Raw genomic sequence first — 23,046 nt, forward strand, 5'->3', positions numbered from 1 at the left:
GGGGAGCAGGGGAGAGTCCAGGTGAGGGGATGGGTGACCAGATGGGGGAGGGGTATCTTTCTTTAAAAATATACTAATTCTGAATCATTCTAAGCATGAGAATAGTTTTCTCAAGTTTTTCTTTTTCCTTTATTTTTGTTTTATTTTTCCATCACCATTTATCCCCCCATACCCTCTTTCACCTCACCTTCCTCTCCCTCCCTGCAATCACCATACTGTTGTCCGTATCCATAAGTTCTTTCTCTTTTTTATCTTTTTTTATTTGTCCTCACCTAAGGATATTTTCCACTGATTTTTAGAGAGTGTGGAAGGGAGGGGGAGAGAGAGAGAAACATCAGTGTAAGAGACACATCAATTGGTTATCTCCCTCGGCCCATGGACTAAAGGGTTGTGGGTTCAATTCCGGTCAAGGGCATGTACACCAGTTGCAAGCTCAATTCCCGGCTGACGCTCCAACCACTGAGCCAACCCGCCTAGGGCAGGAGGAGGGGGAGTATCTTTTTTAAGGCACCAGACCTGGTTGTCAGGAGCTCTGGGCTACGGTCCTGGCTTGGTCACCAGGTTGTGATCTAACAAATTTTGGCAAGTGAACCCTGTGAAGACTATTTCCTCGCTTACAAAATGGATGGAGACCGAGTACTCCGGCTGGGGACCTAGAGCTGCCTTATGACACACGCCACACTCGGCCGCCTCTTGGAATTTAATGAACAGGGAGTCGAGCACTTCGGCTTTAGAATAGAAGGGGTCCCAAAAGTGCCCACCGTATGCCACCCCTTCGGTCCACCTGCTGTCTGGCTCCCATGTCCATGTCACTGGCCAGTTTGAATTCTCAGGATAACTGAGCTCTCATATCAAAAGATACCTGGCTCCAGATGTCCCAGCAGATACTGTGACCCAGGGAGTTGTCTCCGACAGAAGTGACCCCACCACCACATCTCTCCCCTCTCCCCGGCATCCCCAAGTGTCCTCTCTCCAAGACCCCTCCATCCCCACTTCCACCCTCCGATCCCCAGATTTGTCTTCAGTCCTTTGGGCCCTCTGGTCACCGCAGGCTGTCCTTCACATGTGGCTTCAAGGAGTAGGATCCGAATTATAATCCACAGTGGTGAGGCACTTCCCCTTAGTAAAAGGTGTGATCCTTTCCCTTTAAAAAGAAAGAGAGGAAAAAGAAAATGGAACTGGTCCTGTGGAAGGGAGTGCTCCCCCCCACCCCCCGTCCAGGGAGGGTGCCCACAGGGGATGAACCAGTACCGAGAGCCTACACTGGGCGAGGGGCCAAAATTGACCTCCGGAGCTTTTCTATCAAAGCAGCCTATTTCTGAGGAGGAGATCCCTCTACTTTGCATCCATTTCAGCTCATCAGAGCCCCCAAGTTGCTTTGTCAGAACTTCAAATACAGGGTCCTAGCACCTGAGAGATCATTTAGCCCAACCCATCAGCCCAGAAACACGCTCAAGTGTCTACTCCCGCCAAAAATAAAGGAAGGAAGATAGGTGAGAAAGAAGGAAAGGGGAGGGAGGGAAAGGAGGAAGAAGGGAAGGAAAGGAAGGGTGGGCAAAATGATGGCCTCGCCTTGGAGCTAAGGCCTGCCTTTCCCTGGCGCCATGCTGTCGCCATGGTAATCACCAGACTTCTGTGTTCAGTAATAAATGCGTCGTGGGGGTTGCAGGAAGCAGGAACTCTGTGCTGAACTTCCTAAGAGTCCCCATGTCCTGACTAACTTCCACCGTAGCAGCAGGCACAGGCCCAGGAGGTAAAAGGAAGTGATCAGGTGAGGGCAGGTGGGCTGAGGACAGGAAGACGGTCATGGTGAAGGCTGGCTTTGCCTTAGCCTCCCCTGTCTCTGCCTTAGCTTCCTGCTCTCATCCTCCAGAAAGTCGGGGAAAGTGTTCTTAATGAAGAGAGGTCCTGGGTCCCATCTGCCCCCATCCTGCTTCTCACGCTGCCCCGTAACTGTAGAAAGGGGGCTGAGTGCCTTCCCCAGGAAGCTGGGAGCCACTGTGGGGCCGAACAGCTACCTGGTTCTCTTTTGCAATGTCCCAGGAGGCAGGGTTTGCCCGGCAGATAGTAAGTGCTCAACTGATTTTTGGAGACCAGATGCACAAATGCCACTGATTAGCAGTGACTTTAGGAAAACACTTTCTCTCTCCAAATTCATTTGTCTCAACTGAAAAACACTGCGCATAATACCTACCCTTTAAAGTTACTATGTCAGTAAAGACATACAAAGTCATTATACAGCCCAGTGGTTGAGTGTCAACCTGTGAACCAAGAGGTCATGGTTCAATTCCCGGTCAAGGCACATGCCGGGTTGCAGGCTCGATCCCTAGTAGGAGTGTGCAGGAGGCAGCCAATCAATGATTTTTTCTCACTATTGATGTTTCTATATCTCTCTCTCTTTCTCTCCCTCTTCTTTCCTCTCTGAAATCAATAAAAAATATTTTTAAAAAGGGAAAGAAAATCACTGTACATTATAAGTATATTCCAATTATAATCATTATTACAAAGAATGGATATTTATTACTTCAACCTCAGATTTCTGGACAAGGAACATGGCTTTAGTTTAAAATGCTAAAAAGGCAGTATGCATTTTGAAGTACTTAGGAGGAAGCATACTGATGTCTGCCATTTACTTTGAAATTTATCAAATTATAAGAGGAGTAATAGAAGGATAGAAGAATGAGAATGGATGAATGATTAGTAGATTAATAGATGAATAGGTATATGTCATAAAGCAAGAAGAATAAAACATTAATGATATAATCTAAGTGGCAGGAATAGGGGTACATTGTAAAATCATTTCAATTTTACTGTATGTTTGAAAAAATTCATAAGACGTCAGGTAAAAAAATTTTAAGGAAAAATGAATTTCTCCCGAATTAAATAGGAGTTCCCAGGTGTTTCTTTCATGGAGCTACCCAGACGCTGGGCCATTTCATCAATGAATGCCCTGACTCGTCCTCTGACACATATCCACTGAGCTCCTCCTATACATGCCAGCTAGATGCTGGAGCCAGACAATAGAGAAGTTCTGTTCAGTAGGGACCACACGCATATGAACAAATATCCTATATAATAAAGAGGTAATATGCTAATTAGACTGAACAGCCAAATGACCGTCCGGACGACCTTTCTGACGAAGTTGGGGCTGCGAGGGCAGAGCCCCTTGCACGCATTTCGTGCATCGGGCCTCTAGTTACAATATAATGGGGAAAGTGCTCCAACCAGGGAACTCACAAGAGGCTGAGAATGGAAAAATCTTGGAAGCCTCATGTTTAAGCACAGTTGTGGGGGATGAATAGGAGTATTCCAGAAACTAGGAGAAGGCTATTCCAAGATCAGATCACAGCGTGGCCAAAGGCTGAAGAGCAAGGGGATAGCCCGGTAGTACAAAGCAAGGCCTGGTTGGAGCACAGAGAGCCCATGTCCACACAGACACAGGTGGCCAGATGGAATAAAAAGACCTGACTGGGCGAGCCAGAAAGGTGAGCGGGTGGAAAACCTGTTCCGTAGGGTCAGTCAGCCAAATGTATAAGCACAGCTCTAAGGAACAACAAACAGAAGGCCGCCTTTCCCAGGCAGGGGTTAAATCCCAGCTGCCCAGCTAGGCCCGGTTTGGCAGGAAGGAGGAGGTGAGGCTGGGAGTGAGGGGTGACAAAGATTAGCTGTAACTACACATTCCAGAAGGTGACTTCGCCACTCTCCCACACATGCCCTCCCTTGCCTGACTGAAGACAGCAATTGTTCAAAGACATGTTGTGTCCTGCCAACCCACAGCCTCCCCCAAATGGGCCCAGGAGGAGAGAGGCTGAAGCACAGGTCGGAGTCAGAGCCGGCTCCTCGTCCCTGCCCGACCTCTGCTTGGCTGCAGGACCCTGGCCTTTCCCATCACCCCACCCCTCTGAGCCTCACTCACTCAGGTACAAATGGGAAAGTAGCACTGTCGTCACCCTTGCCTTTCCTCAGCAGCTCCACAGCCCATGGCTGTCTGCACGCTTTCACCCACAGCTGCGCACACTGCGCGCTCTCACCCACAGCTGCGCACACTGGACTGTGATCGCTGCCCTGGAGCCAAGGCAGGGATGCACAACCGCACAACATGGAGGAGCTGTGAGGACCCAGTGAGAACACCTCCAGTCATGCAGTCCTCATTTGTTTTTGTTAATTCTGTGCTCCTTCTTTATTATTTATTTTTACAAATCAAGTGAAAGAAAAATACTTGGAGGAAGTAGAGACAATGCAGAGGAAAAAGAAACTTACGGAAAACTCATTATCCTGAGATGAACAGACATGCTGCATGCATGACACAGAGCAGGGTGCTATTAAAGGAGAAAGGAACACACAAGAGGCCTGGCTGGTGTTGCTCAATGGTTAGGTGGCAGTCCAGCTTACCACATGTCCGTGGGTCCCTTTCCCAATCAAGGGCACATGGCCAGGGTGCATGTGGGAGGCAACCAATCTATGCCTCTCTCTCACACATCAATGTTTCTCTGTCTGTTTCTCTCTCTTTCACTCTCACCCTCTCTCCCTCCCTCCCTAAAAATCAATGGAAAAAATATCCTCAGGTGAGGATTAAAAAAACACACACATACACAAGAGCTCTTAGAAATGAAAAAAGATAACAACACATAAAAAGGTAATAGTAAGGAAGAAAGATGAGGACAAAGAAAATTTACCAGAAAGTAGGACAGAAAAGGTAGATAAGGCAAATAAAGGGGAAAAGACAAGAAAATTACAGCGTCAAACCATTCATCTGAAAGAGAAGACAAGGGGGTAAATCGTCAAAGACAAAAACACAAAACTTTTCCCAGAATAGAAGGTCCTGCGTTTTCTGAAGGAAAGAACCCACGAAGTACCCAAAGCAATAAATGAAAACAGACGCACACGAAGACCCAAGGCCGTGAAATTTCAGAACACGAGGGACAAAGAGAAGACCCTAAAAGGGTCCAGAGGGGAAGATGTAGGCTGCATGCCAAGGGCAGAAAGCCGGAATGGCCCCGGAATTCTCAACAACCACACCTGAAACTCAAAGTCTTCAAAATCCCAAGGGAAAATTATTTCCAACCTAAAAGTTTACATCCAATCAAAGCATCAATCAGTTGCGCGGGTAAGGAATATAATTATTTTTCTGGAACGCAGTCTATCAAAAATGTTACCTCCCGTTCCTTTTTCTAAGGAAGCCACCAAAACAAGGAAGCCACAGGACGACCTTGATACAAATAAACCATTAAAAGCTGGGTTTCCCTGAGCAGTCCTGGCCCTCATACCCTCCCCGGGATTCCCAACAACAGAACAAACTAAAGTGCATGCTTCATATTTTCACATTCCTGAGACTAAGAACATACTGTAACCAATGGCCTCTTAGGTCAATAAAATGCGGCAGCCGGCCGGCCGCTAACACTTGCAAGCCGTTTCACAGCTGCTCTGGTTTTCAAGCGCTTTTTTTTTTTTTCTTTTGGTTTCACAACAGCATCCTGAAATGCGTTTTACCAACCCCACTATGAACACCAGGAAACAGAGATTCCATGGGGTGCAGCCTTGCGAGGCCCAGCCTGGACAGTGTGGGTCGCAGGGGCAGGAGTTAGTGTTGATGAGTTTCTGTTCCTTACCACAGCATCTCATCTGGGTCTCCACAGTCCTCTGCTCATTTGACAGTTAAGGAAAACAAGACTCAGAGAGGTTAAGCGACTTGCCCCACCTCACACAGCCAGTGATCGGCAGAGCCAGGATCTGAACTCTCTCCACAGCCACAGCTGTTTGGCAGGCTCTGGGGCAGCAGCTGTGTTCCCTTGAGCACAGGTTGCGGGAGGGCCCTGCCCACCCTAAAGTGAGCTCTGCTGGAGTTCCAGGGGCACTCACTGCAAGAACTTGTCCCGGGCCGGGTTCGAGGGATAGCGCTTGGCTCCGCCCATGAACAGGGACCGATATCGCTGCCGCTGGTCCTTGCTCTCCATCAGCCAGGTGTTGAGGTAGTAGCCCACACCTACGGGGTTCTGCACAGGGAGGGAGGCAGGCTGTGAGCAGGTGGATGCCTGGTCTGGAGACGTGATCCCAGGCTCCTCCCTCTCCAGGCTCCTCCCTATTGTCTTTATGATGGGATGACTTGTGTCCCCCCAAAATATGTGGAAGCCTTACCCCAACCCCTCAGAGTGCGACCTGATGTGGAAATCCTGTAGTTGCAGATGCAATTAGTTAAGATGATGTTGCCCTGGAGTAGGGTGGGCTCTTAACCCAATGTGACAGGTGTCTGTACAGAAGAGGAGACGGGGCGGGGGTAGGGAGAAGACAGCCATACAACACAGAGATTGGGGCGATACATCCACAAGCCAAGGAAGCCCAAGGATTGCTGGCCACCAAGGCGAGGCCGAGGGAGGATTCCCCCAGCAGGTTTCAGAGGGAGCACAGCCCTGCTGACACCTGGATTTCAGACCTCCGGCCTCTAGATCTGTGAGCGGATCAGTTCCTGCTGTTTTAAACCATCTAGTAGTCTGTGGTACTTTGTTATGGCAGCCCTAGGAAATAAAGATGCCACCCCACCCAGAAACCTGGGTCGGCCGTACAGACAAGACAGAGAGGAGGTCAACCTGCCCAGGGCGGTGAGTGAGGGCAGAGCAACCTCCGGACAGGGACCCGCCCCCCACGGAGAAGCGGCACCAAGGGTGAGCTGGGGGATGCTGGGAACCAAACCCTCGTCCAATGTGAAGCTGAACTTGCTGCCAACAAGAGAAAGGCCTGTTTCCTGGGGGAGCAGGCTCCCAGCCAGATGTGCGGGCGAGCTCAGCCTCTGGAACCCGGGCCCCCTCAGCCCCTCCCACTTCTGCCCGCCCTGTGGTAGCAGCATGGTCATTTGGCTCTTTTCTAAACATCTTCTTTGGGGTGTCCGAGGGAAGACCCCCCTCCCTGTAGGAGATGCAGGCTGGCGGTGAGAAAAGGAAGGAGGAGGTGGAGAGGTGGGATGGCTGGCATGCTGCTGTCCTCGGGAGTGGAGCTCAGGTGTGGGGTGGGGATGAGGCAATGGGAGCATAATGAGAAGACAAGTGAGTTACAAGCAGGTGTTCCCAGGGAGACCAGGAGAGGCCTTAAAAGTATACAGCTGTTCAGCCCGCCGGCATGACTCAGTGGTTGAACATCAGCCTATGAACCAGGAGATCATGGTTTGATTCTGGTCAGGACACATGCCCGGGTTGCGGGCTCGATTCCTAATAGGGGACATGCAGAAGGCAGACATTCAATGATTTTCATCGTTGATGTTTCTCTCTCTCTCTCTCTCTCTCTCTCCTCCTCCTCCTCCTCCTCCTCCTCTCTGAAATCAATAAAAATACATTTTTTTTAAAAAAATACAGCTGTTCAAAACCAGGCACAACTAACCTGTGCTACAGGAAGTCAGGACAGGGGACGATTACCTCACACATGTGGGTTGGCTACCTTTGGAGAGGGGGAAGATGGAAAAAGGGGGGACACTGGAGTCCTTGCTCAACCAGGGAAGAGAAATGGGCCAATTCCACCAGTTGCCTCTGAGGCCTCAAGACAAATACAAGAGAGAAGGGAGGGCGCGCTCCCCTGAAAAAAGAAGAGAATGAGACAGTTCTGGGTGGTGTCCCTTAGTGCAGTGGTTCTCCAAGTGCAGTCCTGGGAACTTGTTAGAAGTGGAAATTCCAGGCCCCGCCCCAGGCTCTGAATCGGGTGCTCTGGTGTGGGGCCCAGCAATCTGTGTTTTAACAAGCCCTCTACGGGGATGCTAATGCAGCTCAAGTTTGAAAACTGATGTCTTAGAGAAATATGATAGTGGGAGTGGTTAGTCCCTGGGGGAGGAAAGGTGGGGGATACGGCTCACTCAGAGCATCCATTCCCAGGGGCAGGGGGCTTGGGGCTGCTCATCACCCCCGCAGACACTCACCCAGCTCCCCAGAAGCATCTGGGTGCTCCTCCCGCTTGTCCGCTTGGAGGACAGCAGGAACGGTGGCTGGGTGCCCCGTTTGCATTCCTTCTCTGGAGGAAGCCACATGCCCGGCCCAGACGTGGCCTAGGGGTAAGGGATAAAGGCGGAAAGCTGGGGAGGTCTAGCAGTGGTCAGCCTGGGGCCAAGGCAGGTGCGGGCGCCCGATAGCCCTGGGCCTTGAGCCAAGGACAGTGGGAGGCCAGCCACCTCCCAACTCACCAGGCGCCCACCTCCCAGGGGTGAAGGGCCCTATGGTGCCCTCATAAATCCATGCCACCCATACCAACCCCCACCCTCTAGCCTGACACCTCTTTCCAGGTTCCCAGGGTCCTCCAGGCCTGGGAGGGTGCAGAGAGATGACAGACCCAGCCTGGGAGCAGAAGCCTTCAGACTTGGGAGCTCAATGAGTTGGGTCCGCCCGGCTCCCTCTTGCCCTCGCTGGGGGAGCCTATCTCTGGGGCTCAGTTTCCTTTTGGGAAATGCACATGGAAGTCCCTCCATGGGTGGAGATGCTGGAAGGTGCCAGGCCCAGAGCAGGCCTTTGGGAAATGTCGGTACCCTTTTCCCTTCCCCAGACCCTGCTGGGGAGGGGGGCCCAGCTAAAGTTGGGGACCTACTCAGATGACAGTCTGCCACCCCACAGAGGGGAGCCCAAGACTCCCTCAGAGGGAACAGGCATGCAGTCCTGGTTGGGTAGAGCCCTTGTTCGCACCCTGCCCTGCCCCGGTGTCCCCCCTCCCCAGCCCCCCACCCGCCCCCAACCCGTGTTTTCTCTCCAGGGGAGGAGAAGTAGGGTGCAGATCCATGCTGGCCGGGCACTTTCTCGGACCAGGCTCCACTTATGGGCTCCAGTCCTTAACCTCATTTAATGCTCATAGCCACCTGGTATGCTCCTGGTTAGATCCAGGTGCAAACCAAGGCTCAGAGAGCGAGAGGGGCTCACCCAGTGTGACTGGGAAGTGCAAGACCAGGACTGGGAACCAGATGGGTCTGACAGGAGGCTGAGCTCTCCCCCTGAGCCCCTGAAATAGCCACCTCACTGTACCCTGGCCCTCAGGAGTACTTTCCAAGAGAGTAAGGAGACACTGACTAGTTTTCGGGGACACTGGCTGAGGGTGCTCCAGTAAATCCTCTCTGAAGGGGTTGTTGGGTTGCGGGAAAGTTTCGAAAACACCCCACGCTTCTTATTGCAAGCAGAGTTAAGTTCTTCCATGAAGCTCTTGACATTCATCAGCTCACTGGGCTTTTTTTTCTAAGAAACAGAGAGGAGGGAAAGGTTAGCTGCTAAGCCAGGGAAATCAAGGGTCCCTTTCTGGACTCTCCCCAGCAATCGGAGAAAAGCAAGTGTCCACCCCGAGGCAGGTGAAGGCAGCCCCAGCTGGGGCGGGTCAGTTGGACATTCTCTAGCACCCTCACCCACAGGCCCACTTGGAAGATATCCATTCCTTCTTTCCTTCACTTGTTTCATGAACATTTACTGAGTCTAATGGGGGAACACTGAGGACTTTGGGGCAGAGAACTACTCTGTATGATACTGTACTGGTGGGTACATATCATTATACATCTGTCCAAATGCACAGAATGTACACCACTAGGAAGCTAATGTCAGCTATGGACTTTGGGCCATGATGTGTCAATGCAGGCTCATCCTATATAATAAAAGGCTAATGTGCAAATCAACCGAACAGCAGAACGACCGGTTACTATGACACGCAGTGACCACCAGGGGGCAGACGCTCAGTGCAGGACTGCTGGCATCGGTGGCTCAGTTCAGTGGCCATTTACCAAATGACCCAAAAGCATTCAACATTTCCCCACCCAGCCTCTTCCCAGCAACCCAGTGCCCTTTACACAGCACTCACCACCTGCTAACACTCTATCTTGTTTTTCACTCATGACTATGTTTCCATTTCCATTAGAATGTAACCACCAAAGGGGCAGGTTTTCTCTGCACCTAGACCATGACCTGGCCTAAACGTCCACACAGAGCGAATGCATAGTGGAGACAAAAAATAGATAATTACACAAACACTGAAGTCCAGTAGCTATGAGCATGAAGAAAGCAAAGCACAGGGTGCGATGGATCTCACAACAGGGACTTGATGGGTCCAGGAAAGGGAGGCTCAAGCTAAAATTCTTTTTTAAAAATGTATTTTTGATAACAAAATGCGGAGACAAAGAAACAGGACAAAATTGTCAATGGAAGATATAGAGTTCAGAACCACACTTTTAAGGTCTCTCAAGAACTGTTTAGAAGCTGCCGATAAACTTAATGAGATCTACACGAAAACTAATAAGACCCTCGATCTTATATTGGGGAACCAACTAGAAATTAAGCATACACGGACTGAAATAACGAATATTATACAGACGCCCGACAGCAGACCAGAGGAGCGCAAGAATCAAGTAAATGATTTGAAATGCGAGGAAGCAAAAAACATCCAACCGGAAAAGCAAAATGAAAAAAGAATCCAAAAATGCGAGGATAGTGTAAGGAGCCTCTGGGACAGCTTCAAGCGTACCAACATCAGAATTATAGGGGTGCCAGAAGATGAGAGAGAGCAAGATATTGAAAACCTATTTGAAGAAATAATGACAGAAAACTTCCCCCACCTGGTGAAAGAAATGGACTTACAGGTCCAAGAAGCGTGGAGAACCCCAAACAAAAGGAATCCAAAGAGGACCACACCAAGACACATCATAATTAAAATGCCAAGAGCAAAAGATAAAGAGAGAATCTTAAAAACAGCAAGAGAAAGAAACTCAGTTACCTACAAGGGAATACCCATACGACTGTCAGCTGATTTCTCAACAGAAACTTTGCAGGCCAGAAGGGAGTGGCAAGAAATATTCAAAGTGATGAATACCAAGAACCTACAACCAAGATTACTTTATCCAGCAAAGCTATCATTCAGAATTGAAGGTCAGATAAAGAGCTTCACAGATAAGGAAAAGCTAAAGGAGTTCATCACCACCAAACCAGGATTATATGAAATGCTGAAAGGTATCCTTTAAGAAGAGGAAGAGGAAGAAAAAGGTAAAGATACAAATTATGAACAACAAATATGCATCTATCAACAAGTGAATCTAAGAATCAAGTGAATAAATAATCTGATGAACAGAATGAACTGTTGATTATAATAGAATCAGGGACATAGAAAGGGAATGGACTGACTATTCTTGGGGGGGAAAGGGGTGTGGGAGATATGGGAAGAGACTGGACAAAAATCGTGCACCTATGGATGAGGACAGTGGGTGGGGAGTGAGGGCGGAGGGTGGGGCGGGAACTGGGAGGAGGGGAGTTATGGGGGGGGAAAAAAGAGGAACAAATGTAATAATCTGAACAATAAAGATTTAATTAAAAAAAAATAAAAATAAATGTATTTTTATTGATTTCAGAGAGGAAGAGAGAGAGAGAAACATCAATGATAAGAGAGAATCATTGATCAGCTTCCTCCTGCATGCCCCCTACTGGGAATCAAGTCACTCTGACCATGAATCGAACCTTGACCAGAAATCGAACCCTGACCAGGATCCTGGTTCATGGGTCGACACTCAACCCCTAGCCACACTGGCCAGGCTCAAGGTAAAATTATACCTCAGTTTCCCCTCCCAGGCCTCCAGTTCTCTGCCCAGTTAACAGCGTGCCACTAACCCGGCCAGCTTAGCTGGGTCTGTGATGCCCGGAAAATAAGTGTGTCCAGAACAGCAGGACTCAGACCTGAGCTGTGGAAGTCCCTGCAGGCTTTGTGGCCTGTCTCCCATCCAGACGGCATTGCGGCCGTCTGCACTGCCTCTGTAACTCGTGCCAGTGCAGAGGCGAGAGGACTGGCAGTGACGGCAGACAGACGTGTGGGGGTTCAAATCCCAGCTCAGCACCGTACGGGTGGCCAGCCTCAGTTTCCTCATCTAGTACAGCGAGCCCTATCTCGCCCTGCTGGAGGGTGAAGTGACAGGATGTGGGAGGGACATGGTGCCCAGCACCCGGTGGTGTTCCGGGGAGGGGCGGGGGGCAGTGAGGCCTGTTATCCTGCTGGGGAAATCCAACCCCTGCAAGGTACACACCTGCACAGAGAAATGTCCGTAAGGTTGGGGCTTGCTTCGGTCGCCGGAGAAAGTGTCGTAGGGGCCGCGGGTGCCCATGGCGCGTGCCACGTATGCCTCTATGCCACTTTTGAAGGAGTAGGTGCATGGTGCCAGGCCGCTGCCCTGGAACAGAGCACAGATGCCCTGTTGGAGGGCTGCCGCAGCAGGCCCCTCACCTCCGGGGGTCTCAGGGCCCCCGTCTGCTCTGGAAGTCTGCTCCCAGGACTATGCAGGCAGGCGGCCAGGCTCGGCCAGGGGAGGGGCTACCTCATGACCCAAGGGGTGCGACTTGTTGGTCATCCGGCACATGAGGCCCTCGGAGTGAGACCGGTCCCAGGCCTTCTTCTCCAGCTTTGTGTATGGGTTGCCCTTCTCTCCATAATTTCCAGGGCCTGGATAGTAGTTCTGTGGGGAAAGGGGGAGACAGGAAGGCCATCAGTCCCACTCACCTGAGGAAGCGATACCTCCAAGAGGGGAGCAGGTTTTCAGGGACCAACCGCCCCCCAACACACAGCACTGTTGACCTAGGAGCCTCCACCGCCGGTCAGACCTTCGGTTCCACATTCAGACTCTTCGCCAGGGCCCTGCTGCCTCTCAGCTTATCTTCTGCTGCTCCTTTCTGACAGCCCCACTTCAGCCTACGTGGGTCTTTGCTGGTCCCCAAACACATGCCATTCTGCCACCCTCCTTACCCGTGCTGACTTGTGCTGTGACTGCCACCCGGAATGCCCTTCCTGCCTTCTCTGCCTCGGAAAATTATTCTAATCCTGCAGAGCCAACTCCACTGTCCTCTCTCAGAAAGGAAGCCTTCCTTCCCCCGTCAGCCCAGACAGTCGCTTGCTTAGGTGGTCTCAGAAATTCCATCTATTACATCCACGTCACAGCCCTGCATTTGCATGCACGAGTTTCATACCGTACCGTGACCTGGATGGATCTGGAGTCCTGGGTTCAAATCTTGCCTCTGCTGCTTCCTAGCTGAGTGACGTTGGGCAGACCACTTAATCGTGCTGAGCTCCCTTTGTAACGTGGGAATAGTAATACTTTCTTCCAGGGTAATGAGGATAAAATGTTTAAATGTCCATAAAGCATCTGGCATGGTGCCCAGCACATACTGAGCACTGACGCATGGTAAGTCAGGGTGAGGTGGCTGTCGTGGAGGGGGTGAGAGGAGGTAAGAGAGGCTGAGACTTACGGCTGGAAGGCTGGAATGACCATTTGGGACCTTGACTGCCAAGGTCAGAAATAGTCTTTCGGCCGGCCAGTGCGGCTCAGTGGTTGTGTTGACCCATGCACCAAGAGGCCATGGGTTTGACTCCCTGTCAGGGCCTGTGCCTGGGTTGCGGGCTCCATCCCCAGCAGGTGTGCAGGAGGCAGCTAATCGATGTTGATGTTTCCCTCTCATCGCTGTTTCTCTCTCCCCCTCTCCCTTCCTTTCTCACTAAAATCAATAAAAATATATGTATATTTTAAAATAAATATGTTCTTTGTAGATGGAATGAGAAGATCCACCCAGCAGTGTCATGGGGTGGGTGGATGGGTGGAGGTCCTTGACCAGAGACTCAAAGGGATGTTCGTTGCTGTTCTGCATCTTTTAGCCACCAGGGGTCAGCACTGCTCCATGATGGCTCAGCCCTTCCCACCTCTAGTCCCTAAGCCCTGGGGAAGTGGCCAGAACCAGGCAACCTGGCGGGAGGAGAGGACAGGAGCTCTGCTGGGAGAGGCAGGCCTCTGCAGGCATCTGAGCTGTTTGCCCTCGGAGGAACATGACTGAACGCTGCCCGCTTCCAGGGCCTGGTTCCCGGTGTGTTCAGGAGGAAAGCCCCAAGGTAGGAACCTGGGTCCTGCACCATGTGGTAGGTGTTGCACAAGCCTGACATCGTGGTCCTGGAGGCAACCCCTAGATCAAATCAGTGCCGTCCGCAATCACAGATGGGGAACCCGCGTCTCAGAGAGGCAAGCCTGTGTCCCAGGTCCCGCCCCCAGAAAGAGGCGGTGCAAGGGTTCCAACCCCCAAATCCATGACCTTTCTGAGGCTCTACTGCAGCGGTTCTCAACCTGTGGGTCGCGACCCCTTTGGCGGTCCAACGACCCTTTCACAGGGGTCGCCTAAGACCATCCTGCATATCAGATATTTACATGATGATTCATAACAGTAGCAACATGACAGTTAGGAAGTAGCAATGAAAATAATTTTATGGTTGGGTCACAACATGAGGAGCTGTATTTAAAGGGCCAGAAAGTTGAGCACCACTGCTCTACTGTTTGTCAGGCACCATGTAGGCACTGGGCGGGCGGGCAGTGAGCGCCACATCGCACCAGGACCTTAAAGGCGACCAACAGTTGTAAAAGGATGAGGCCACCGAGGCCTCTGCAGCCCAGTGCAGCACTCCATGGCAGCGCCCACCCTTCCTCAGGCTTTCAGGTCTAGAGGGGGTGGGTGGGAATGAGGAATTGGCACGTGTAAGACTTTTTTTAGCCCCGGCCGGTTTGGCTCAGTGGATAGAGCACAGGCCCGGGACTGAAGCATCCCAGGCTCCAGTCTGGTCTAGGACATGCACCTCAGTTGCAGGCTCCATCCCTGGCCCTGGTCAGGGCACGTGCAGGAGGCAACCAATCCTCAGTGGGGCCTGAGGCTCATTAAGACCTGATTCTGAGGTGTGAGGGTGCGTAGGAAGGTGCTGGCAATGTGGGAGACCAGGGAATCCATCAGAGGCTGCCCCGGGGTGGGGTAGGGCAGTGGTCTGGGCCAGGGCAGAGGCAGTAAGGATGGGAGGAGGAGGACAGGAGGCGAGAGCACAGACCCCATGACTACAGAGGATGGGGGTCTGGGTCCCAGCTCTGGCAGCTGGGTGGAACCGTTCCCTGGAAGAGCAGGCCTGGGGGGGAAGTTGACATGTGATGGGGATGGTAGGTGGGTGCAGAGTTTGAGGTGCCTGAGGGAGCCTGGGGTGGGGCTCTGGAGCCATCTGCATGGAGCCTGGCTGAGGGGAAGAGATACTCCAAAGTGGGGAGGGCTGGGGAAGAGGAGCCACAGAGGGAGGCTGGTGGAGCCCAATGTGCCCAAAGCCAAGAGTGGGGAGAATGCAGAGGGAAGGGTGGTGGCAGCACCCAGTGCCAGTGGGGGACGGGGCTCAGAAACCAGAGGGGAAGACATGGCCTTTGCAGAGTTCAACAGCCCCATCCTCTAGGGGGGAGGTGGAGTCATGGGACCCCAAAGCAGGCCCCTCAGCTTTGGCAGGTGGTGTTTATAGACCTGCAGTGGTGGGGAGACAAGAGTGGGGACCAAAGACAAGGGGAGGCCATCAGGTTCCCAGCCCAAGGCTCACACAAGGCGATGACCGAGGAAAGCAGGCCTTGGATGTGAGCTCCCCGCTGCCTTCACCCACCAGGGCAGTGACACCTCCTTGAACTTATTGTCCAAGGCGGAGCCTAGGAGAGCAACTCGGAGAAATCCTGCAGGGCCTGGCCAAGGTGACTGCGGGAGCAGATACGGGACCAGAGGGGAGGAGACTGCTGGGAGGGAGGGACACACCGGGGCATTGTCACTCTGTTTGGCCAACACTCACAGATGCCCTAGAGCAGTGGTTCTCAGCCTTCTGGCCCTTTAAATACAGTTCCTCATGTTGTGACCCAACCATAAAATTATTTGCGTTGCTACTTCATAACTGTAATGTTGCTACTGTTATGAATCGTCATGTAAATATCTGATATGCAGGATGGTCTTAGGTGACCCCTGTGAAAGGGTATTTCGACCGCCAAAGGGGTCGCGACCCACAGGTTGAGAACCGCTGCTCTGGAGCTTGGGCTTGGGAACACAGGAAGGAAACACACAGTGTCAGACGTGTTCCCCAACTCCACTGCCATCAGCTGGGCTGGGCCCTGACATTAGACCCTGTCCTCCACAGTGACTCAAGGGACAAAATCCAAGTGAGCCATGCCTATGGGCACAGTGCAGCGGCTATGCATGGACACCTGAATTCAAATCCTGCTTCTGTCAGTAGCTCTGTGGCCTTGGGCGGTTACTGAAACCCTCTGAACTCGTTTTCTCACCTAGAAAGTAGAGATGATGAGAGTGACTACTTCATAGGGTTGTTGTGAAGGTTAAATTAATTACTACACTGAAGTGCTTAGAACAGTGCCAGGCCTGGGTAAGTGCTGTGTTAAGTGTCAGCTATTACTACTTTAGGTTTGAAGCTAGTGACTCATTTTTAAATGCCTGCAGGCAACCCCTCTGTACGTTGCAGTTACAGCATCTGAACCTGAAGATGCAGGTACGTGTCCCCTGAGCAAGGCAAGGAGTAATTTCCAGGCCTCAGAGAAGGCCTCCCAGTGATGAGGTGTGGGGGAAAGGGCCTGGGTGTAGGGTTGGACATTCCTGGCTTGCGGCTGTGCAGCCGGAGGCAAGTTGCTTGCCCTCTCTGAGCCTGCAGGGCCTCATTAGGGGTGAATGTAAAAAATGAGAATGTTTTGGAGCACCTGGTACTTAGGAGGCAGGCATGCACAGAGTCCACAGATACTCCTTGTGTGCCTACTATGTGCCAGGAACCGCTAGGACCTGGGAATCTGCAGCAGCTAGGTAGATGTGGTCCACCCTCAGGGGCTGAGTCCAGTGGGGAGAGGGGGAGACTAAACACACAATCACAATAGGGATGCTTAGGAAAGGGAGATGTCACCTAAGGGGTGCTCAGGTCAGACCTTGGAGCTGAGAGCTGAGGGATGAGTAGGAGTTTCTTAGGTGAAGGGCTAAAGGAAGAAGGGCATTTCTGGCAACAGGAAGAGCGGGAGCAAAGCCCTCATTGAAAGAGTGTGGTGCATGTGAGGAGCTGGGAGAAGCCAAGAGTGTCCAGCACAGAGCGCACGAGGGCCAAGGGAGGCGAGGCACTCAGCAAACCGAGTGCTCGCTCAGTATGGTGTGACTCCTGCCTTCTCTCTCATGACCTTACTGAGCTTGAACCCCATTCAGTGTGCCCCCCATAACCACATGGGACGTTCATCCCGGCCCATAGTGATACTACTGTGGCCCTTCTACTTACCCGCCCCCCACCCCAATGGCCATCACCTCCCATCTGGACCACTGCAGCCTCCAACCTTCACCCTCACCAGCAGGGTGTACCTCTGAAAATATTAGCCAGGCCTTTCCCAACACAACCCTCCACTGTCCTCACACAGCCCTTGGAATCAAACCAGAAACCCCCACTGCTGCCAGGTGCTCCTGGCCAGCCCCAGTCCTCTGCTCTCTCTCCTCCTCTGTCCTTGCCCACTCTCTCCGGCCACGCTGGCCTCCTGCCTGCTGGTCCAACTCAGGGCCTTAGCCTGCACTGGCCCTGCTGGCCCAGAATGCTCTCTCGCAGATACCGTGAATCTCCATTGCTCACCTCCTCCCAGAGCCCATCCCCGACCACTATAAATTACCCATCCCCGACCACTCTATAAATTACACTCCTATCACTCTCTATCCCTCCCCTGTCTCAGGTTTCCTATAAGCCTGATGGCGTATGACCGGCTTCTTTATGCTGCTGTTTCTAGCTCTAGGACGCCAGCTCCAGGGCAGCAGGAACCTTGTCTTCATCACTGCTGGATCCCCAGGACCAACAGTACATGGCATTGAGTGGGTGCCCCATCGTCATTGGCTGGGCATATAGATGAATGAGTTTGTTGAGCACCTAATGTGTGCCGGGCGCTGTGCTGGGGGCTCGGAGATGAACCAGACCCATCCCGGGCAGCAGGGAACTTCCGATCTAGTTCGGGGACAGACACAGGGCTACACACCAGCCAGTGGGCTTGAGGCTGTGGCCCTGGAAAACCGAGGGCTGTGGGGACCCAAAGGTGAGGCGGGCCACGCCTGGGGGGAAGTGGGACAAGAGGGGCGCTTCCAGCACCACCGGGCACCATGCTCTGAAGAGAGCAGAGGGTGGGAGGGCGCCCCGTCCTTCTAGGAGCACACCTACCCCGATGAGTCCTTGAAAGCGAAGCTCCCCGGAGCTGAGCAGCCCCCGGTTGCTGCACGGTTTCTGCCGCAGCTGTTCTAAGAAGTCTTTGAAGTTGTAGGAGCCGGGCCCGAGCTTGTCCTTCTGCCCCTTCAAGAAAAGAGCGAAGGTGAACACCTTGAACTTGGGGATGTCCACACGGAAGGAGCCCAGGGAGATGATGATGTCCTTAAAGGACGAGCCCTCCTGGGCCTGGGAGGACACTGAGGCCTCCACCGGACTGGGGAGCCGCGCGGCCCAGGGACCTTGCCTGCGGCCGCTTCTCTCTCATGATGGTCTGGGACTAGAAGTGGGGCAGCTGGGGCAGCCGGATGGCTTTCTGAGCCTTGGCCCAGCCTGAACCCACCTCCTTCTTGACCTTTTTCTTGCTGAAGCAGGTCTCCTTGCAGCCATAGGTCCCAGGTCCTAAGTGGGACTGAGTCAGAGCACAGTCAGAGCTAGGACAGCCAACACACCCAGTCCACCCACAGCAAGTCCTCACGAAGTTGCACCCTGACCCGGGCGTGACCTGCCCCTCTCTGCCCCACCCCCAGCACCTAGCCTGGCACTGAGGGGCGTGGTACTCAAGGTACCAACATGAATTCCTCTGTCATTGGCCTCCCCACTTCAGGGAGGAGCATTAACTCATGCAAGAGCCTACAGCCAGCCAGTGCAAGAGGTGGGGCTGGGACCCAGGTCTCTGTGGCCCCAACCCATGCTGTTTCCACAACAGTCCTGCCCTGGCTCTAGCCAAGCTCTGTGTGAGGACTAAGGGCGTGGAGAGGTATAAAACATATCCCTAGATGGCTCAGCTCAGCCACCACAGTAGGGGACTCGGAGGGCAGAGGCCAGCCCGCGTGGGAGGGTCAGCAAAGCTGGGCAGACTCACGTAGCTCATGGAACGAAGCTTCTCTCAGCTTCTGCTCAGGATAAACAGCAGAGACATCAAACCTGGGGAAGGACAGGGGTCGTGGGAGAGCCCCGCGCCTGGCCCCCAGCCCTGCACCAGCAGGTTAGGGGTAGGGAAGGTGACTTTGGAGCTAGCCCGTGAAGGGTGACAGCGCTGCTCCCACCTCAGGGCCTTCGTCCTTCCTGGTCCCCTTCCCGACACTGGGAGCCTTGACGCAAAAGTCATTTTCTCTGTGCAACCCCCACCCCACCCTCCAGCACTCACCTCCTCCTCCTCCCAGCTTTCTTTTTCTCCATAACCCTTATCACTACCCAACATCTTATATATTGTTCTTTTTTTGTTTACTATCCACTCCAACCACCCCGCCCCACAAAAATGCCAACCCTGAGTACAAGGTTTTGCTGTTTTGTTCACGGGCTGTATCCCCAGATGCGACAACATATTGAGTAGGCGGTATGTGTACCTCAATATCATGTATGACCCCTGGACTGAAACCCCACCCACCACGTTTAGGCTGAGCGACCTGCTATGTACGGGCCAAGCTACGTGGCCTCTGAGCCTGGCACCTTGTAGGCGCTTTTGAAGTGGTTTTAAATAATCACAGTGATCAACAGACTGTGGACAGGGAAGTGCAGAAGGTACGGGGCGGGGGGGGGGGGGGGGAGCCCAGCCTCCCACCCGCACAGCCAGCCCTCCTTCTACCGCTCCTCCCCCAGGCTCGCAGCCCTGCATTGGTGGCCCTGCCTCCTTCCAACTTCCAGCCCAGCACCACCTGTGGCTCTTCACCCCGAGAAAGGCAAGCGCCTCGCTGAACCACTTCACAGCCTCGGCCCCAGCGGCGAGGTCCTGGGAGGCTGGGCCTCCCTCCTCCCCCGGACTCCTCCGCGCTGGTCGCTGGTCCGCCAGTCGCCAGTCGCTGGTCCGCTGGTCGCTGGTCCGCTGGCCTCCGCTGGTCGCTGGTCCGCTGGCCTCCGCTGCTGCCACAGCAACCGGGCCTGAGATTTGTGATTCGCCAGAGAATCCTGGCGCGTCTGTGCCCACGTGGCGCCCCACAGGCCTGCCCGCGCTGTCCCCCGACGTGCTCATTGCGCTGTGCACATTTCCACGCGCTGCCGTGCCAGAGAGCCTTCCGTGGGCCCCGCAGGTGTAACGGCCCCTCCGGGTGGCTCATATGAATGCCGTGGGCGGGTTTTAGAGTTACTTGTTGAGGAACCGTTTCTGATTTCTTTCTTTGTCCCCGGGCTCAGCCACGGGTCAGGTAGAGCACAGATCAGGGAATGCCTCTGAGTGTTCCCCTTCTGCCCATGGGAATCCTGGAACCCACGGACGGCTCGACTGGGGCAAAGAGGGCACCTGGTTCCTTCTGCCCTCTGGGGAGAGAAGGAGAGCCAGCGGGGAGGGCGTGAGTAAGGCTGCAGAGAGGGAGGAAGGATGGCGTCAGGACCCATCGTCCTTCAGGCATCCCCCCCCCCCTCCTCGCACCCCCCCCCCACACACACGCACTCTGCAGAGGCTGTGCAGGGCACATGGGACTCGCATGAGGTCCCAGCCCTGAGAGGCTAGCAGGGGAAAGAATGACCACAAAGTGTGGCCAGGCCCCTGAGAGAGGAAGGCCTCTGACCCAGCCAGTGGGTGGGTAGATCAGGGAAGGCTTCCTGGAGGAGGAGAATTCCAAACTCCTCATTGAAGTACGTGTATGACCTACTAGGTAAAGAAAGGAGTTGAGAGTATATGCTCCCAACGGGTCAGTTCTCTTTCCTCTTCCTCCTTTATCTGGCACAGCAGAGAACGATACCCCCTCCTACATTAAGGAGTCATTTATGGTGACAGGACTTAAGTCAGAAATAGGACTTTCCCTGCATCTAGCTCCTCCTGGAACTGGACTACTGGGGCAGTGGTCTCCTTTCTGGCCCCACCCAATGCCCTTCTGACATCCCAACATAGCATTTCAATAGGAAAGTTGGATGCCCAGCACAGCCGTGCCACTCAAGCAGCAGGTCAGGCGGGCACCAGGCCATGGCTGGCAGTGTCCACCCTGCACTGAGGAGCCGAAACACAGACGCTGCCCCTTCCCAACTGTGCTACCTGGGCAAGCCACTTCCTTCTCTGATTCTCAGCTTTCTTACCTGTAAATAAAGCGAATAGTCTCTGTCCCTCCAGACTGCTGCGAGGGTACGTGGGCTAATTTAGGTATGCTCCTGGCGTGCAGCAGAAGCTCGGTAAGAGGTCAATACTGCCCTCGGAAAGGGACCTTCAGAAGGTCCAGGGCAGAGACTGTGTCTCATTCACTCCTGGGCGTACCTGGAACATAGTAAATGCTCAGTAAATCTTTGCTGAGCGACAAATGAACAAATAAATGAATCTAACCCAGCTTCCCAAGAGTGCATAAGTCCTCAAGGAGACTCGGGTTTGAATCCTGGCCATGCTGCTTCCCAGCTGGTGGCCTTGGGCAAGTTACCCTGGCCAAGGCTCCGTTTCCTGCAGGCATATGACTGCAGCCTCCTGGAGGAGCTGTTTTGGGGTGTCAGTGAGGAGTGGCGGTGTACACTACCAAGTCCTGTGCAAGGGGAGTCCCTGTGCAAGGGGAGTACTCTCAGGGTGTCCCAGACCTGCCTGGGCTGCTTCTGTCCCTGCCTGAGCCTCTTGGCTGTAGGACTCATGGAGGAGTGACCACAGGCTATAAGCCAAGGTCCACTGTGATGGGAGTCCTGGCTGCCAGACACACCAGAGCAGGCCAGGGTGAGTCAGCTGTACAACAAGGACTACAGTTAGCCCACAGCCTCCCCACCACAGCAACTCACTCTTTCTCTATTGTAGGCGCTGCTGCAACCCCCCTCCTACCCTCATTACACAGCAGAGGACACTAAGGCTCAGACAGGGAGAGTAATTTGCCCTGGTCACACCTAGTGAGGTGTAGGATCACACAGTGGATATGGAACTCACAACTAGGTTTGAGAGTTCCCTTGCTGCAAGAGTTTCTAACTCATCCAGATTCTGGAACCATCTGTTATGTCAACGGAGTCAAGTCAAGCTTCTCGGCCAAGATTCAGGCTTCTGTGATGGGGCTCTGGCACTGCCTTCAGTCCTCATCCCTGGCCATCGCCTCCCCATGCTCTGTAAGCGTCAACCATAGGAGGCTGCTCTGTCCCTAGGCATACCTGCACTGCAAGCCTCTGGCCCGTCACACGCCTTTCCTGCTGCTGAAATACACCTCCCCATTCAACTCCTGCTCGTCTTCTCAGAGTCAGATCAAAGGCCAGGATGAAAAGCAAACAGACAAAAACAGGAAAAGTAACAAGTATTGGTGAGGATGTAGAAAAATAAGAACATTTGTGCGTTGTTGGTGGGAATGTAAAATGGTGCAGCTCCATGGAAAATAGTATAGCAGTTCTTCAAACAATTAAACTTACAATTACTACTATATGTCCAAGAAATTCCACTTCTGGGTATATACCCAAAAGGATTGAAAGCAGGTCTTAAATAGAGATTTGTACATGCATTGTTCCCAATAGTCAAGAGAAAGAAGCCACTCTCTTGGGGTGAATGGATAAACAAACTGGGTCATGTACATACAATGAAATATTCAGCCTTAAAAAGAAGGACATTCTGAAGTATTCTACAAGATAGAAGAACAATGACATTATTCTAAGTGAAATAAGCCAGACACAAAAGGGCAAATGTTATATTACTAGAGGCCCAGTGCACAAAATTCGTGCACAGGTAGGGTCCCTAGCAGCTGCTGGCTGCCGGCTGGGGCCTCCCTTCCCTGGCTGCTGGCCAGGGCCTTCCTTTGTTCTGCACTGCACCCTGGTGGTCAGCACACATCACAGCGAGCAATCAAACTCCTGGTTCCTGGTTGGCAAACTGCGGCTCATGAGCCACATGCGGCTTCTGGCCCCTTGAGTGTGGCTCTTCCTAAGCCTTAGGAGTACCCTAATTAAGTTAATAACAATGTACCTACCTATATAGTTTAAGTTTAAAAAATTTGGCTCTCAAAAGAAATTTCAATCATTGTTCTATTGATATTTGGCTCTGTTGACTAATGAGTTTGCCGACCACTATCCTGGTCGGTTGAACTCCCAAGGGGACACTTTGCATATTAGGCTTTTATATACTAGTATATATAGATTCCACTCATAAGAGAC

General features: G+C 52.8%; 1 protein-coding gene across 5 annotated transcripts; it reads right to left on the reverse strand.

Annotated features, from left to right (window-relative positions):
* Positions 1-64: 64 nt before the first annotated feature.
* CIMAP2 (ciliary microtubule associated protein 2) lies at positions 65-21,192 on the reverse strand. Of its 5 annotated transcripts, none has more exons than XM_059689435.1 (10): positions 21,028-21,192; positions 18,881-18,942; positions 18,359-18,427; positions 17,974-18,102; positions 12,293-12,430; positions 12,005-12,148; positions 9,030-9,191; positions 7,898-8,023; positions 5,860-5,993; positions 68-1,144 (listed from the first exon to the last, which is right to left on the reverse strand). In XM_059689435.1, the coding sequence occupies exons 2-10, from the start codon at positions 18,887-18,889 to the stop codon at positions 1,072-1,074; spliced, it is 984 nt and encodes a 327-aa protein (XP_059545418.1). In that variant the 5' UTR covers positions 18,890-18,942; positions 21,028-21,192; the 3' UTR covers positions 68-1,071. The 5 variants fall into 5 exon arrangements, with proteins under 5 accessions (XP_059545422.1, XP_059545421.1, XP_059545418.1 ...); XM_059689436.1 differs by lacking the exon at positions 21,028-21,192 and adding an exon at positions 19,674-19,719; XM_059689437.1 differs by lacking the exon at positions 21,028-21,192 and adding an exon at positions 19,166-19,188.
* Between the last annotated feature and the right edge of the window lie 1,854 nt (positions 21,193-23,046).

This window comes from Myotis daubentonii, chromosome 3 (genome assembly GCF_963259705.1).
Source record: "Myotis daubentonii chromosome 3, mMyoDau2.1, whole genome shotgun sequence".
Lineage (NCBI taxonomy): Eukaryota > Metazoa > Chordata > Mammalia > Chiroptera > Vespertilionidae > Myotis > Myotis daubentonii.

Coding starts and splice junctions, on each gene's coding strand:
- CIMAP2 (XM_059689435.1), bottom strand. Junction 12,431..17,973: donor GCTTTCAAGGACTCATCGGG/GTAGGTGTGCTC, acceptor CTTTCCCCACAG/AACTACTATCCAGGCCCTGG. Junction 9,192..12,004: donor ACGGACATTTCTCTGTGCAG/GTGTGTACCTTG, acceptor TCTGTTTCTTAG/AAAAAAAAGCCCAGTGAGCT.